This window comes from Heliangelus exortis, chromosome 2 (genome assembly GCF_036169615.1).
Source record: "Heliangelus exortis chromosome 2, bHelExo1.hap1, whole genome shotgun sequence".
Classification (NCBI taxonomy): domain Eukaryota; kingdom Metazoa; phylum Chordata; class Aves; order Apodiformes; family Trochilidae; genus Heliangelus; species Heliangelus exortis.
The window spans coordinates 102,339,962-102,358,091 of NC_092423.1; the positions used below are offsets into that span (position 1 = coordinate 102,339,962).

The window sequence follows — 18,130 nt, forward strand, 5'->3', positions numbered from 1 at the left end:
AAGCCCCAAATTTGATACAGTTTTGCAGATGTGGCCTCACTAGGGTAAAATTCAGGAGAAGGATGACCTGCCTCAACCTACTGGCCACACTCTTCCTAATGCATTCCTGGATACCATTGCCTTCTCGGGTACAAGGGCACATGGCTGGCTCACAGTTAATTTACTGTCTTCCATGACTCCAAGACCTTTCCCCTCAGGGCTGCTTTCCAACAGGTCAACCCCTCACCTATAGTGACGCATGGAATTATTCCTCCCCAAGTGCAGCACCTTACTGCCCTTGTTGAACCTCATTAAGTTTCTCTCTGCCCAAATCTCTAGCCTGTCCACATCATGCTGGTGTCATGCTCTCTGGTGTCAGACACTCCTCCCAGTTTTGTATCATCAGCAAACCTGCACAGCAAGCCTGCACACTCTGTCCCTTTGTCCAGTTCATTGACAAGTATGTTGACCAAGACCAGACCCAGTACTGACCCCTGGGGAACACCATTAAAAAGAATAATCAATCCAAACTAAACAGAAACCAACAAATGGCTGAAACTATAAAACATTCTTAAAAGAGAAGGATTTTATTCTCAAATCACAGATTTTCAAACCAACAACTGCCTTTCAATAGTGTTTATGGATACCAAGATGTTTCTATGATCTGTCAATTATTCACACAACTTGATAATATTGTGACCATTTATACAAATTAACAAATACAAAAAGATGCAAAACAATTAAGCGGAGACAAAGGCCTTGATGGAAGTAACTGAGAACAACTGTAACTCATAAGAGTGCTGATCATAAACCTTTCCAGTCCACTGCTGGGTCAGCTAGTCTCAACATGATGACAGCCTACTGAGGGTTTGGTACCGAGCACTCATTGCAGCACAGCAACTATGATAACAATTATCTCTAATCATAATCTGAATGACCTTGCCTCCTCAGAATGCAAACATGTATCTTTGGCCACCAACAGAGAGGGGATACAAAAGTATCTAGAAAGTAGACACATTCGAAAGAATTTTTTTCCGAAGCATTATTCAGGACTAGAAGCAAAGAGATGTATATTAGAGAAATACAGAAACACCCAGTAGTCTCTATCTTCCGGGGAAGATGGTCACTAGACAACCTACAATCAAAAACCAGCAGTGAAGACTGGTGTTCTGAAATATGTCCCAACCATCCTTTCTTGACAGAGCCACAACAATTGCAGAACTTGATGTGCCTGTCCTCTGTCCTACTTAGAAGTTCACTACTTTCAGAAGAGCAGTTGATTTAACATTTAAATATTTATAAAAATGTATCAATGAAAGATGTTGAGAAGTGAACAGATGGTTCAACAGAAACACTAAGAACATCGGTACTGATCGCAAGATCAGTAATAAAGTTTGCATGCTCTATCTTAAAGCTTTATCACAATTTTGGTGGGAAAACAGAGAAAAAGAAGAGAGGAAAATACATGACAGAGGCTCTCTACAGAAGTCAAATATATAAGCCTGTGAAATCTTGTCCAAAAATGAGTTAACTCAAGACACCTTTTCAAGATTTGCAAGATTTAACAATAGGAAAGATTATAAAGACCCAATAATTTCTTCAAAGAGCATGCTGTAGACCCATACAGAGTCTGGACAAATGGAAGAACTTAAAGCAGGCATTCACAAGCTGTTATGTCTTAAAGCAAAATTGCAAGTATTAATTTATGCAGCTATCAGCTAAAATTTAGACATCAATTCCATATAGCTTCCACCATGACAATATTTTGCATGGCATCACTTGCTGAAGTAACAAGAATTCACAAGCCATTCTTCAAAAGCAAAACCCACACAGTCATATCTTCGTTGTGCCTGGATAACTAACGATAAGGGAATGCAGATACTCAGCATTTGACCATAACACCTGCACTCAAATGTGAGCAAGAATTTAAAAACCACCCGACTTCCCTTATTAGTCAACAAAGTATGCAAAATGTATCCTTCTCCTCACTGAAACATCAGTAATCAAGATGCTACGCAAGCATTTCAGTGAAATCTGAAATACTACATTTTTGGAAAACAACTCACAATTTTGCTGCATCTTATACATACCTTACACTATGTCCCAACAGTTTCTTAAAAAATCAAGGAAAAACTTGGTTTGTCCATGCATAGCATATTTAAAATACATCTATTTTTAGTTTCTGTTTATATACAATCTTGAAAAGTGGGTAAATGAACATATTAATAATAATAATAATAATAATAATAATAATAATAATAATAATAATAATAATGATATCTCATGATTAAGAATGGATGTACTTTTATAGGGCAAATTTACCAGAACAGTAGCTTAGTAAACAATCCAAATACCTCTTAAATACATATAAGACTTACCCTCTGGCAATAAAACTAGCAGAAGCTGCTAGTATTTTTTCCATTTCATTACACATTATTTATTACAAGTAAATAGAGCAAAGCACTTATTTCTTGAGTTTCTTTCAACTACTACTGTGGTGCTTCTCCATATTTCCTCAATGAATATCTGTTTTTTGCCTCTTAACTTATTGATATCCTGGAATTTATTCAGTGGTCTGGCAAAATAGTCTGTTTAAATAGTAAGTAAGCAGACTGTTAGGAGACAATGGGAATCCCAAAGATGCAACAAAAGATTGAAAGCAAAATATTTTGGTTTATTGTGATTTATGAATTTTAAGTATTTTCATAAATTACAGATACTTTCTATATAGATTAGAGATTCTTCCTGTATGTATCTTCAAACAAGGAAGTCACAACAATTATTAAAATTTTCAAAAGAATTGAAGAAGTATTTAGAAACATATTCAATTCCTACTTTAGTAACTTCACCTTCTCCTTTGACTCGTACATAAATAACCAGTGATACCCAAAAGAATTCTCTTATGCCACAGGAAGATGCTAACAGCAGAAACAGTTCCAACAGCCTAATATATTTCTGGCACACTTGTCAGACATTACCACCTCCACAGCCCAGATGGCAGACTGGAAAATGCACACACACCTTTGCTGCTACAGTAGAATAATGCAGTCAGAGGACAAATTGCCAATGAAAAGTCAATTTAAAGCTGACCCTGTACTGAGGTCAAGCAGCTGGTCAGAATATCTGTGGTGTCTGTCACTATGAGATACACTACATTTGCCTTATCACACACTCAGATGTTCTCTAATAGCTTTAACTGGAGAAAAGCAAATAAAACATTCCACTTCATTTTAGTCTAAACAATTCAACACCTGCTTATCAAAAGAATCTTTCTTCCTGAACTTTCATTATTTCCCTGACACATTTTCAGCACCATAGAGTAGGGAAAGCCTGTGCCAATCAAATGAACCCATTCATTACTTTTTTTTTCCTCATAGTAGTTAGCTGCTACATTCAAAATGACAGAAATTTGGCACTTTGGAATACAGCACCCAGAGGAACACCAACAATGAACAAAACTCCCAGATGGACCAAGATGCCAGAACACTCTTCCAGAAGCTTAATGCACACCCATACACTATTGGTGTGGGAGACATATCAAACTTTTTGGACCTCCACCTGTCCACTTTTCACTGTACCAGCATTTGCTGGTCACGTCAAACCCTCTACCTTGGCATGCTTTCAGAGTCAGACGTCCCACATGTCAGGTAATGGTAAGCTCCAAAGCACAAAGGGCCACCACACTGAAATTAGCTGGGACAGAGGCAGCTCTGACTGAACACTCAGACAGTCAACATATTATTAGAGAAGGCCTTTCTCTAAGGGAACAACAATTTGAGATTCTTGTTGCACAAGTTTAAAAGAGCACTATTATCTGTAACACCACAAAACAGCTGACAGGACTGCTGGTAAGGATTACGGTGTTGACATGGTTAAGAAACTACAGTTGAAAACTTTCTTCCATGGGCACCAAGTGCAAACATACCAAATCTTGCTTTGCTGAGCCAGACTTTTCAAACACTATGTTGCACATCTGAGCAATCTACCTAATGAAGCCATGAACCCAATCCACCAACTTCTCAGAATGTTACACTGCACACAGTGTCTCTATTTCTTTATGCCATTCAGTTACTTGTTTCTTCCAGATTTCTGAACTTCAGGAGCAGGTTAAGGATTAAGGGATATGCTAGTGCTCCGTAGCCAAATTATTGCTGAGTACTAGCACTTCACGCAGCAGTAGAGATTCAGCACCTCTAGCAGAATATGAGGATGCCACTTTGAAGGCTGAAGTAGAACTGTGCAAGGAGGAGGTAGTCGTGTGTGACAGCAATACCTGCTGATATTGATAACTCAAAACTTCCATAGCAGTAGGAAACCATCACAAACACTGTACAGACATAGGGGAAATGAAGCAACTTTCCCCAAGAATTTATATCCTAAAGAACAAAGCGTAAATTGGATAGAAAACCTAAACCAGAATGTTTTATCAGACTAAGTGCACGATTTCCTCTGCACTTCACAGTATGAAACGTACACAGGTAGCTAACAGGTTTCTGGCATTTATTTCTCCCTCATAAAACAAAACCATGACAGAAAATGGGCAACGCCCACTGTTATTGCCAGCTAACTAAACAGCACAGAAGAAATCTCCACCTCTGAGAGACCAGAGGTGTAAGTTCTCGTTTTGTAAAACTAAAGAGAAGAGAACCTAAAGGACACAAGAGACGACAAAAAAACAGCCAGCTCGAGTACTACACGACGGCCACCCCTGCAGACTTTGAGAGACATTTACGCGGCTCAAGACGAGAGAAGAGCGGCGTTTAAGCCCGACACCTTGGACAGCAGAAACACGGCCAGGCGGGCCCTCCGGATCTCAGTGACGCCGCCGTGTTCACCGCCGCCGGTTCTCCGCGAGGGGGAGCTGCGGGGATGCCCGCACCTTTCCCGCCCACCGCCAGGAGCTGCTTCCGCCGCTCCACACTGCCCCGCCGGCCGCTTTTGCAGCTACCCCGGACGGGCGTTTTTCAGCCGGGTACACGGGGAGACCAAAGGCGGCGCCGGGCACGGTCCCTCCTTGACGCCCGCCCACCTGTCCCGGCAGGAAAGTTTTGAGGGAAGGCGCCCCGTTCCCCTCAGCCCCGGGCAGGCTGTATGCAGGGGGTAGCTCTCCTCACGCCTCTCCCTCCGCCCCCGCCCTTTCCCCCCCCCCATCTCACGTCGCCCAACGGCCCCCGGTCGGTCTCGAGCCACCGGGACCGGACACCCCCCCCCTCCCCAACTTGCACCTCCCCTCGCACGTGGGGCAGCGGCACGTGCCGGCCACCCCCGGCGCCGCGAGGCCCGGAGAGGCGGGGTGGGGAGGGGGAGGCGGGAAGGAAGGGGGAAACCTCGGCGTCTCGGCTGAGACAGGCGGAGCCCTTCGGCAGTGCCTGCCCCACCGGAGGGGCGTTAACGCCGCGGCCGGCCCCGCCGCCGTGCCCGCACGCTCGTTCGCCCTCCTTCCATCACTCTCTCTCTCTCTCTCTCTCCCTCCTCTCGCCCTCCGCCCCTAGTACCTGGCAGACGGCGCTGCGGAAGCCGCGATAGTTGTTCTTGCCATAGCTAAGCACTTTCTCATCAAGATCCGCCTCTTCCCGGCGTCGGTCAAAAAGAAAGATGGTGCGGTCCCCGGTGCCGTGAGGCGACAACAGCGCCGGCCTGTGAACTACGCGGCTGCCTCCCGCCGCCGCTGCCATGTTGGGAAGCTGACCCGTCTCGCAGCGATGGCGGCAGCAGCAGCAACAGCGGTACCTACTGCTTGGCCCGCGAGCTCCCCCGCCTGGCGCTGCCGGTTCCGTGCACGGAAGCCCCGACCGGGGAAGAAGGAGGAGGAGGAGCCAAGCAGGAGACTGGGGCGGAGACGCTCCAGAAGCCCGGAAAGCGGGGAAGAAACGCTCTTCCCCGCGGCGGCGACGGCAGCCGCCGTCCCGCCGCTAGGGGTGGGGCCGGCCGGCCGGGCGGAGAGCAGCCTGGAAGCGAAAGCGAGTTCACGTCCTCCGCCCCCCCACCACTTCCGCCGCTGGGGGCGGTGCCGGAGCAGCGGAGCAGCGGGGGGCGCGGTGCTGCCGCTGCCTCCGCCGCCGCTGGGGGCGCGCAGGCGGTTTGGGCGGTGGAACCGCGTGCTGCGAGCGACCGTTCTGGCGGTTGACGCGTCCGAGCCCGCCGCCCGCCCTAGCCGCCTCCCGTCGGGGGACGTGGCCGGCAGGGCCGCCCGGCGGGGTGGAGGCGCCGGGCCGAGGCATCCCCACCCACCCTGGGCTGCGGAGCCCGGCAGCCCCTCCTGAGCTCGGGTAGTGGCGTGTGCGGCTGTGCAGGCGCCCGTGGGTTGTAGCGGTGGCGCAGGGGAGCGACGCGAACCTGGGGATGGTGCGGCGGCTGGGTCTGGCTTCCTGCTTGCGCCATCGAGATCCATAAGCTGTTGTTTATTCTTCTTTAATGCTGAAAGCGCTTTTCTGTTCTCAAGAAACTAGTTTTTTGCATTGTGTCTTAAAAATCAAATTTCCGTTAAAAATAAGTTGTAGGGGCTTTGTATATGCAAACCCTTAAGGGTTTTTGTATTGCCCTGCTGTAGAAGAGTGGTAGGATTAGAGTAGCTGCAAAACTGCAGTGAAGAATGCCAAAACAAGAAAGAAATACAGTCTTCATGGTCTTTAAGGAACCACAGAAATATACCTGTAAGGAAACTCAGGATCATTGGGTTTGTCATTTGTTGTAGGGTAGAGAAACAGCTTTTCCCCCTATCGTAAACAATAGGGACATAGTTGGGGTACAGCTTATAAACAAGCTTAGAGAAAGAAACTCAGTAATCACTGTTTACACGTCAGGTTTCAGGTATGCTCCTGATGGAGTTAATTCTTCAGCTAACTTGGAGAAACAGAATGTGTTACACATTGTGTGCCCCTGTTCTTGCACTTTGTTCTCCAATGCTGCGTGTTGCTCTTATATTCCAAGTTTGTTCAAAGCCTTTCGATTTAGCGTACCACTTTAAAAAGTTTCCTCAGTGTTTGCTGTAATTTCTGAGGTAGGTTTCTTGTTTAAGAATAGGTAAATGCTGTAAGTGGAAACATTTTTACCGATAGTCACTCTTCAATTTGAATGTGACATTGTATCATTGTATTGTCTGACACCGCTACTGGTACAAATTGAGATCTGGAAGACATACATGGCTGGACACTTTAATCTTTGACCTTCGGGCCCTCTAAAAAGATATCTTACCCCCCTCTTCTTCCCTCCAAACTGTAAATTAATTACTTGCAAGCCTTCTTGGTACAAAACTGTGTTGTTAAGTTACCTGTCATTTAGCAATACTCAAGGATTATGTGGAGTGTGTGGTTTTCTTGGAAATATGAAACTAAAGAGAAGACTGTCCAAAGGAACAGAGTCCTCCTAAGTCCAGTCCTCCAGAGTCCCTAAGTGGGACACTCTGTCCCACTTATTTAGAAAAGGTAACAACAGGAATGATCGGAAGAGTGCAGCTGCTTCTCTTTTAAGGACTCAGCTTTAAAATTAAAGGTTTGGAACAGCATGTAGGGGAGGTATGCAAAATACTGAGAGTGATGAATAACTGAAAAAAATCTGTCATGCAAGAACTTAGGTTCATGCGTTTGCGCTCTTAAGAAACAACATTGCATGCTGGAACTGAGCACCCTGGGTTTTGGTGAGAACAAAGGGCATGTGTGCTACCCAGTTAAGAAATTAAAGGTCTCTTGAGAGGTTTTATACAGGCTGTAACTCAGAGCCCCTCCAAATGATGACCTGATGAAATTTGGAGCAGCCTATCAAAACTTTTTCCTTTATTGAGCTAATTAAACAGATTGTTGTTTTTCAGCACACTTGTAAAGTATTTCTAGACTTGAGATGACACTTGCATGTTAGAATGCTAAATAAGTGGATGAAAAAACCCTGGTCAATTATTTCATCTAGTTTCAAAATTGATCTGCCAAGGGGGAAGGATGGTTCTACCTGAAAGGCAGGCACTTCACTTTCATGAAAATAAGGTCCTCGTTAATCAGTCTCTGCAAGCTGTTTTAAAGATTGCCTGCAGTTGTAAATTTTAATTCTGCAGTATGAAGTATTTAGTTCTATTAACAATTGAATAATCATTGTCAGTCCTCATAGAAAAGAACTTTCCTTGCTGGAAAAAGGAATACTGCTTATATTGATCTACTGGATCTTGAAGCCAGATGTCATGTTATTTTCCAAAATTAATAGTAGCAGTAGAGTAAGTAATTATTTGTTCATCTTGCCACTCAGTATTTCAGATGATGCTCAGGAATGTTTTTTTTATATGTGTGAACATGTTTATTATTCTTGTCCTCCCTGTACCTAAATTTTTCATTCAATGAATAAATTAATTATATGATTTCTTTGTATTGAAGGTGCGTATGAACTAAGTTCCAGTACTGGACATTTTTAGATATTAAATATTTTATATACATGTAATGAAAATCTCTCTTTCTTCACTAGAGGAAAGCCCACAGCCCCTCTAAAAGGGCTTGTTGCAGTAGTACGGTCTATTGAGTGATTCTGAATGCTACTACCTATACATCCTTTGTAATATAAAGTGTTATGTATGCTACACATCCTATCTGATATAAAGTGCTGCTCTTCCTTAAAATAAAAAAAAAGGTTTGTATCTAAGAAGAGGATCCTGTGGCATCTTGCATTTAGAACTCCATAGACCTGTGACGTGGCCTGTTATACAAATTACCTTAGTGAGAACCCCTGAGGTATGAAACAAAACAGCAGCATTACTTGAACTGCTGAGGTGCGAAATTACAGCATCATTAACCATAAGAAAATGGAAATATAACAGAAATAAGAAACAGAGTAAGAACAGAAATATACAGTGAATTGTTGCCATAACATGCACGCTAAGGTAAATGTGGAGCAGTGGGTTACTATTTATGGTTTCATTTACTTCTCAGTTAATTGAAAAAAAAAATGAGTGACCGAAAAAGTGATGAAATCTGTGAAACATTATCCAGTTAGTCAGGCTGAGTGGTCTGTAAGAATAGTCCATGGTTCTGAGATACCTGACCAATGTTGTAACATATTTCTAAACACTGAAGGCAACACAAGGAGTGATGGTGGAGGAGTGTTAGGAGTTTTTGGAAGAAAACGGACATGTGAGCAATCCTGACTAACCAGCTTTAGCCAGAGTGAGCTAAGGGCCTTGAGGCCCAGCTGCAAGGTTATTAAAAGATCAGCTATGTGCAAAAGATAAGGGAATTGGCAGCAGAAAAGAAGAATAACAGGATGGGAAAGCATCGCATAGACAGCACATAAACAGTTGTATTTAACCAGTTCTGAGCCCCTGAGTAAAAGAAAGTTACAGCAGATAAAAAGTTGCAAACAGGATGCCTGCGATCAACAAAGCAGAACAAGGACGATAAGCAGCACCCAATCGCAACGCGACAACAGGTGTGTGAACAGCAACACGCAGCCAATCAACATGAGCCACGAAGGTGCTAAGACCATATAAATGTAACGCTTTGCTTAACAAAATCGAGCTTAGTTGCTAACTCATATTGAGTCGTCTCTTTGCTCCACAAGCCCGCACCCTCCGACAGAGGAGGAAGGACAATGAACTGTTCCTTCACCCTCCTGTGGTCCCGATTAACTCTGTCAGCTTGGCTTTGTGAGTAAAACTCAAGTAAACAAAAATACAATGAGACATGTTCATTTAAAATCCGATGAAAATAATGACTCATATGACTAGAAATAAGATGTGACTAGTTGTGGAAAGTGTGCCTAAGATGACTGACATTTCCCAACTAAGAGGATATTATAGTTAAAAATATGACAATAGGAAAGATAAGCAGGAAATTAAAGCCTATCTTATAAGAAGAAGGGATACAGAATGGAGTTCTGCTGGAAAACCACAGAAAACTGATAAGAAAATACACATTTCCTAAAACTTTTGATTGAAGTATGAAATATTTTCACATGAGGATTAATAATTTAATGATATTTAAAATATTTTTCCTTATATGTATAGAAACAAGATAAGTAGAGAAATAAATAATGAAAATATTATGAGGAGACATACAAAACATATACTTTGGTCTTAGGATAAAATATCCAAATGTTACAGAGTTGGAAGAGTTTGAGTTTGAAAATGAGTCAGCCTGTATCTGAGCATTGTAAAGTTTTTTGCACTGTTATCCAAAGCTGTATTTAGAAGGAGGACACCTGACTAGATGGATACTTGGAGGATTTAGGCTGGCAGCTATTCTAGGATTGTGTTGGAGCACTGAAGGAAACTGTGACAACACCAGAGAACCTCCACGAATAGTGAACAAGCAAGAAGCTCTTGCAGTTCACCCACCAGGGACAAATGACTGCAGCCAAAAACATGGTGGTCATGAAATATGTTTGTGCTGGAGGTTTAAGCCCAGCTGGAAACTTAAGTACCATACAGCTGCTTGCTCAGCCCCATCCGCTACTCCCTGGTGAGATGGGGGAAGAGAATCAAAAGAGTAAAAGTGAGAAAATTCATGGCTTGAGATAAACACAGTTTAAAGGGTAAAACAAAAGCCATGCACATGAGCAAAGGTAACCAAGGAACTCATTTGCTGCTTCCTATCAGCAGGCAGGCGTTCAGCCATCCCCAGGAAATCTGGGCTCCATCACACATAGTGGTTGGTTGGGAAGCCTCTGAACATCCCCCACTTCACTCGTCCTCCTGCAGTGTTTATGTGTGCTGAGCGTGACATCATGTGTGGAATATTCTTTGGTCAGTTGAAGTCAGTTGTTCCAGCCATGTTCCCTCCCAATTTCTTGTGCACCCCTAAAAAACTCACTGGTGGGGTGGCATGAGAAGCAAAGGCCTTGATGCTGTGTGAGTGCTACTCAGCAGTAACAAAACCATCCCTATGTTATCAACAGTGTTTCAAGCACACATCCAAACCACAGTCCCATACTAGCTACTATGAAGAAAATAAACTCTATCCCAACCAAATCCAGCACAGTTTGATAGCAGCCCACTGCATCTTGTGCACCAGAGTCATCTCTTTCATGGGAAGTGAATTAGGATAGGCCAGACCTTAAAAACTTCCTTCCTCTGTAAGACAACGAAACCTGATTGATACTTGAAACAAAACACTTGAAAACATGTATCCGATAAATACAGATTGGGAGGGAAACAGTTTCCAATTTGTGGAAAGGCTGTTGAAGTACAAGATTAATGCATTAACATTTTAATAGAACACTTGTTATGCTTGCAAATATATATACATTATAAAGAGTGAGTCGCTCCAACCACACCCTTACAAGTCATGAAAACTGGGATAAAATACATCATTCTCTTCTGTACAATGTTTAAAAAATACGAAAATTTAATAAATAGATCATCACAGAAAAGATCCTACAATGTGTGTGGAACACTATGCCTTTCAATTCTGGTTGATTTTGCTGCTACTGAGTATCTTGTCTTGAGTGTCTTCCAGCCTTTTTGTAGCTGGGCATCATAACTACTTCCTTTTCTCCTGGAAGCCTGCTTCCTCCTGTTTGTCTTCCTACCATCTTGGCATTTGGCACTGTTTTCTCACTCTTCCCATTTCCCTACAGACTACTGTCTGCTTTCTCCTGAAACAGCAAGGAATGCCTTACCACCAGCTCCAGTAGCTGTGACACTATGGAGTCCAAGCCAATGGGCCAGGCTGGACCAGTTGACTGCTTATTCATTTGAATGTCTTGGCATGACATTGTCCAGTGGTCCTGATTTTGGGCTGGTGACAGAGTAACCATTGCCCTGTCATTGTGGGTGTCTTTCGCTGTCCAGATTCTGTAAGCATATTTCACAGTTTTTGTTGTAGTACATGCAAAACACAGTGAGGATTTACTTTTTTGTGTGTGATCATCACCTACAATAAAACACCTAAGGAATATCTTCTGAGTAATCAGGCAGATAGGAAGGGCTGACATTTGCTGGTTGCTGGGAGAGATCCTCAGTGATGCTGGATTGCTAATCTCTGATTTCTTTATTCCTTTACAATTTTACATCTTTCAAGTTTGTGGTTTTCCTCTTAAAAGTCTACTCTTGCCCAAACAGTGCAACCCCTGGCTGTAGCTTTTCCTTTCTTATCTTGTGCGACTCAACTCTGAATTATGGCTTTCTTAAAACTGGTGGCCCAACCTTTGGCATAAGGAAAGGACAATAAGTTACTATAGAGAATTAGTCAAATAGAGCCCATTACTTTGGTGTCCTCTCTGCACTTCATAAGTAATGTGATGACCCTTGCTAGTTAAAACCTGATAGGTAATTTTAACTGGTAACTCCAGATGCTTTTTTTCCAGGCATAATAATGAAGGACTTTTAGCTGGGTGAACCAGTAGTCACACATGACTGCCCTAGTGTTAAGTGTTCTGAGAGGGGACATGTGATTTCTACTGCTACAAAGGCATTCATTATTCTGAAGCTTGGTATGAAAAGTGATACAAAATTACATACATCTTGCTTGTTTCAAAATATTTATACCATTCCATCACCACCTGTCTTTCCTTCTGCTTTGGAGTCTTGCCAAACTTGTAAACTTTTCAACGGAGTTGAAATTGGAACAATAGATAATTTCTTGTACCTTTTAAATCTTAACTCTGTGCAAAAAGCTCTTAATACTAAAATGCTGATCAGATAAGATACTGCCAATTAAAATAGTGATATCACACATGAGGTGCTAGGGAAGACACTATACAGACCACACATTACAGAGGACAACACAGCAAGGTGTCTGAAATGCAGGATGTTCCTGGAATGCATTCCTCCTCCAAATGGTAGAGGAACCAACAAGAAAAGGTGCTATGCTGGATCTAGTTCTCACCAAAAGGGAAGGGCTGGTGACCAATGCGAGACTCAGGGACAACCTTACCTGCAGTGATCATGAAGCACTTGAATTTAAGATCCTCAGGGCATCTAGGAAGATGTTTTGCAATCTTACAGCCCTGGACTTTAGCCGTGCAGACTTTGATTACTTTAGGGGTCTGCTGGCCAAAGTACAAAGCCCTAGAGGGAAAGGGAGCCCAGGACAGCTGGTTAGTACTCAAGGATCACCTTTTCTGTGTCCAGGAGTGAAGTATACTGACAAAGAGGAAGGGAGGAAAGAATGCTAGGAGACTGGGTGAACAAGGAGCTCTTGGGCACAATATCACACAAAAAGAAACTTTACAAGGATTGGAAGAAAGGACATCTAGAATGGGGAGCATATATGGAAGCTGTCTGAGCAGTAAAAGACCTGGTTAGAAAAAACAAAGCTCAGTTAGAAGTAAATCTAGCCAGGGAGATTGAGGGGAACAGCAAAAATTTCTATAGGTATATTAACAGCAAAAGGAAGACTAGGGAAGGTGTGGGACCCCTCAGAAAAGAAACAGGTGAACTAGTGACAAGTGATATGGAGAAGGCTGAGGTTGTCAATGATTTCTTTACCTCAGTCTTCACTGGCAAGAGCTCCAGCCACACTCCTGAAGTCACAGAAGTCAATGGCAAGGGTCGGAAGAACTGCCCATTGTAAGTGAAGATCAGGTTCATGACCATCTGAAGAACCTGATAGTGTACAATTCCCTGAGACCCAATGGGATACACGCACAGGTACTGAGGGAACTGGCAGAACAGGCTAAACAGGTCTAGTATATTCCAAAAGCCATGACAGTCTGGTGAAGTCTCCACTGACTGGAAAAGGGGAAGCATAAACCCCCATTTTCAAAAAGGGAAAGAAGGAAGATCCAGGGAACTTTAGGCTGGTCAATCTCACCTCTGTGCTGGGTAAGATCATGGAGCAGATCCTCCTGAAGGCACTGCTGGAGCAGAAGAATAATGAGGAGATGAGTGGGTATAATCAACATGGCTTCAGCAAGGGGAAATCATACCTGACCAACCTTGTGGCCTTCTATGAAAAGGTCACCACATCAATAGACAAGGGAAGAGCAACTGACATTTATCTGGACCTGAGCAAAGCCTTCGACACAGTCCCACATGACATCCTGGTCTGCAAGTTGGTAAACATGGGTTTGACAGATGGACCACTTGGTGGATTAAGAATTGGCTTGATGGCCACACCCAAAGAGTGGTTGTCAATTAGTCTGTGTCCAAGTGGAGGTCAGTGACAAGTGAGTCCCTCAAGGATTAGTGTTGGGACTGGTCTTGTTTAATGTCTTTGTTGGTGACATGGACGGTGGCATTGAGTGTACCCTCAGCAAGTTCACTGATGACCCAAAGTTGTGTGATGCAGCTGATGTGCTGGAGGGAAGCAATGGCATCCAGAGGGACCTTGACAGGCTGGACATGTGGGCCCGTGCCAATGTCATAAATTTCAACAAGACCAAGTGCAAGGTCCTGCATCTGGGTTGAGGCAATCCCAAGCACTGAGGTAGTCCAGGCAGTGACTGGCTTGAGAGCAGCCCTGAGGAAAAGGACTTCGGAGTGCTGCTGGATGAGAAGTTCAATGTGAGCCATCAATGTACACTTGCAGCCCAGAAAGCTGGACCAGATCCTTGGCTGCATCAAGAGAGGCGTGGCCAGGAGGTTGAGGGAAGTGATTCTCCCCCTCTACTCTGCTCTCATGACACCCCACCTGGAGTACTGCATCCAGCTCTGGAGCCATTTTTACAGTAGGGACATGGACATGCTGGAAGGTCCATAGAAGGGCCACATGGATGATCAGAGGGCTGAAGCACCTCTCGTGTGAGGACAGACTGAGAGAGTTGGGGTTATTCAGTCTGGAGAGGAGAAAGCTCCGAGGAGACCTTATTGTAGCCTTCCAGTGTCTGAAGGGGGCTACAAGAAAGCTGGTGAGGGACTTTTTAGGATGTCAGGTAGTGATAGGACTAGGGGGAATGGATTCAAACTTGAGGAGGGTAGATTTAGATTGGAAGAAGTTCTTTACCATGAGGATGGCGAGACACTGGCACAGGCTGCCCAGAGAGGTGGTGGAAGCCCCATCCCTGGAATTTCTTAAGGCCAGGCTGGACAGGGCTCTGAGCAACCTGATCTAGTGGAAGGTGTCCCTGTCCGTGTCAGGGGGATTGGAACTAGATGATCTTAAAGGTCCCTTCCAACCCTGAAAATTCTATGATTCAAGACTCCTGTTATCACAAAGCTGTTGATAAGGACTTCTGAATTGGAGGAACAACACAGTCAATCATCCTGTAGACAGACATGATCATCTCTGCTTCGGGCAAATGCTGGGACTGGTAGACGCTTATGAACTGGGGTTCACAAAAGGACCATTATCCAGAGGGGTGTAGAGCACAACAGAACTGACATCTAACATTTTATGCAGTACTCGATGGTCAGGCCAGTGTGCTGGTTGTAAGCATGAGCAATAATCTAGAGCATTGTCTCTGCTGGGCAATCATTACTGTTGCCTGACCTGTGATAGGTAACAATTTCTTCTGTATTCCTCTATTAAATTTTTAATCTACAAATCTGAAAGACAGCAGAACAGCATGCATATGCTCTTCTGTCAGATCTTGCTGTTTGTACTGGTGCAAAACTACATCCATATAAAAATCCTGTAAACAAATGGAATTCTACAGAAAATGCTTGTGAAATTATGAGTTCAGGCTCTGCCAGTCTCCTGCCACAGAACTGAAGATGCCAGTGCACTTTTATGATATGGCATTGGGTATTCAGTAGTTCCTCATCTAGTGAGGACACTGAGGGCTGACTCTCCTGTGCTTCTTCCATTCCTTTAAAAAATAAAAATAGCACCAAAAATGTAACACTCCAGTGAAGACACTATAGTCCTATATGGTGGAAATCTTTGCAAGAAAAAATCCTCAACAATACATGATTTCATCACACCAGGATCCTTTCACAGCTAAAATTGGAGAGACCAAGTGCTGGGAAAAAAGGGTCAATTCCCTGTTCTGTACTGCTGCCAAAATAAGGTTAACCGACTCCAAAGGAGGCACTAAGGTTTCCAGTATTAAAAAAAAAATAGTATTCCCCAAAGCATGGGAAGAGAACATATTGTCTCTTCAGATTCTTTGCAATGCTCAAATTATTTACGCATCAAATAATTTAATAGAACGGACACAGGGGAGCAGCAGTCGGTATTTCTGTCCACAAAATCTCCATTGCTTTGCAGGGTCATTTGGCAAGGGAGACCATGGGCTTCCTTCTGCTACAGAGCATTGCTGCAAGGAGTTTTCCCTCTTATGGATAAGGGAATGTCTTCAGCTCTTGGCCTTTTCTTCCTTTGTACTCTTTCCAGAAAGAGGATTAAAATATATGGAGTTTTTAAAGAATTGTATCACAAAAGATGGAACAGGGGTGAGAACTCCAACTAAAAGCCAAACTACATGAAACATTAGAAGTATTACAAAACACAGAGAACAACAGGCTGCTATCCAGCTTGGAGTAGGGTACTTTGTCCAAAATCAAAGAGAAGGCTGAGTAGCCTCACACACGAGCTGAATGGACACCCTATAATTAAGGACCTCTGCTACTTAAGAGTTTTTAAAAAGCCATCAGTTTTTAAAAGGTCAAAATATTTTTTATTCCTTTTCCAATCTATAGAGAGCAGATGTTTGTATATTTATTTTTCCTCTACATCATGCATATTTAACAGGAAATACACCCAGGGAATTAGTATCTGTTGCAAAGAGAACAATTAATTGCCTAGCTCCTCCAGGAAAATAAAATAAATCGTGCTTTATTATGTCATGTTTCTATACTTGCAGTAAAAACCCATCCTCCAGAGAAAGAGGTTTAAGACATTTTATTGAGTATAAAAAAACCAAACTTAAGGCATATTAAATTGCATAAAAGATACACTATCTATAAATGGTGGAATTGTAGCCATACAAAACAAAAAAATTAGTTACAAATTACTTGTACTACTGAAATGTAAAGGTACCAGTGGTACATTCTGATTAAGACTTTACAATCTGGTAGCAAAAGAAACAAAACCAAAATCAAGCACAGTAATTATATTCTAGTGCCTAATGACCAAATTTAAAAGCCATATTCCAGGATACAAATAAAAAATAACTGATTACCTGACTTCAAATATCACGCAGAAGCCATGTTTTAGAAGCACTTAAAAATTCCTTTCATTTAAAAACATGAAGACTTATTGCCTAGTAAACACTGGCCAATGTTAGTCTTATGTTATGACATAAAAATCCCTGCAGTCTTTTACAGAACCCAAGGTCAAAGCCCAAGATGGTTCTAAAGTCAGTTCAGTTCAACTCAACTCAGCTCACAACAGATTTCAGCCCAATAACAAAAGAACACTTTGCTACCATTACAAATGTGGACATTTTATTAATCAGTGTACTTGAATTTTGGAATATGACATTTGTCAACACATATGAAGGTTGTTGTGACCTTGATTCTTTAACCCATTACCATTGGGCTAGCATTAGGCTCAGGGAATGACGTTTATTTTGCTTTCAGTTACTGAGTCAACTGACTACTCCACAAGACAAAAAAAATCTGCAGATACTAAGAAACTTAAGAACAGTTGGTTACAGAAGCAGAGACAAACACATTCTCAGGCAGTTGAGACAGCATAGCTGCTAAGCAAATATTTTAAAGGAACCTAATTATTCTGTATGTTTCACTGTTCTATTTAATTAGAAGAATATTGTTTTATAAAACAAAAATATTAGAAAGGTCACAGAAGAAAACTTTTAAAGAGAAGGAAACGATATTTTGTAAGGAATAGGCTGTTAACAGAAGAAGGCTAAAAGTTTGAAAAGGTAAAATGGGAGGACAATAGATGAAAGCAGAAATACTGCTCACCTCTCAGAAAACTTACAGGTGTTCAATTCAACTTCTAGAGTACAGCCAAAGAGCAGAAAGTTAGAAGCTTAAAAGATGCCATCATTATAAGAATATCCAAAACAAAATACTCATACAAGAGCCAGAAGTTTCATACACTATGTTAAAAAGAATTCAGTTTTATATATGCTCTGTAAAAGCAGCCTAAAATTAAAGATAGTTCAGGCTTTATTTCCAGTCTGTATTAGGATGATTCAACTTAAGTTCTGTTGTATAGCCCATGAATCTACATTTTATTCAAACTTCATTTAGCTCTCGGCTGCTAAAAACTTTTGAACAGACTGCAAAGTTGTTTTATCATTGTATATCTGAATGTGCAATATTTATCACTGAACTATCAATAACACCTAAATACATTAATACTTTTATGAGGAAATACCATCAGAA

At 42.5% G+C, this 18,130-nt stretch overlaps 1 protein-coding gene across 1 annotated transcript in view; it reads right to left on the reverse strand.

Annotated features, from left to right (window-relative positions):
• The window catches only part of SMCHD1 (structural maintenance of chromosomes flexible hinge domain containing 1), a 70,484-nt gene extending 64,830 nt beyond the window's left edge, over nucleotides 1-5,654 (reverse strand). The window contains exon 1 of the mRNA XM_071737245.1: nucleotides 5,475-5,654. Coding sequence (XP_071593346.1) covers nucleotides 5,475-5,654 — 180 coding nt within the window. The remainder of the gene's footprint in view (nucleotides 1-5,474) is intronic.
• Between the last annotated feature and the right edge of the window lie 12,476 nt (nucleotides 5,655-18,130).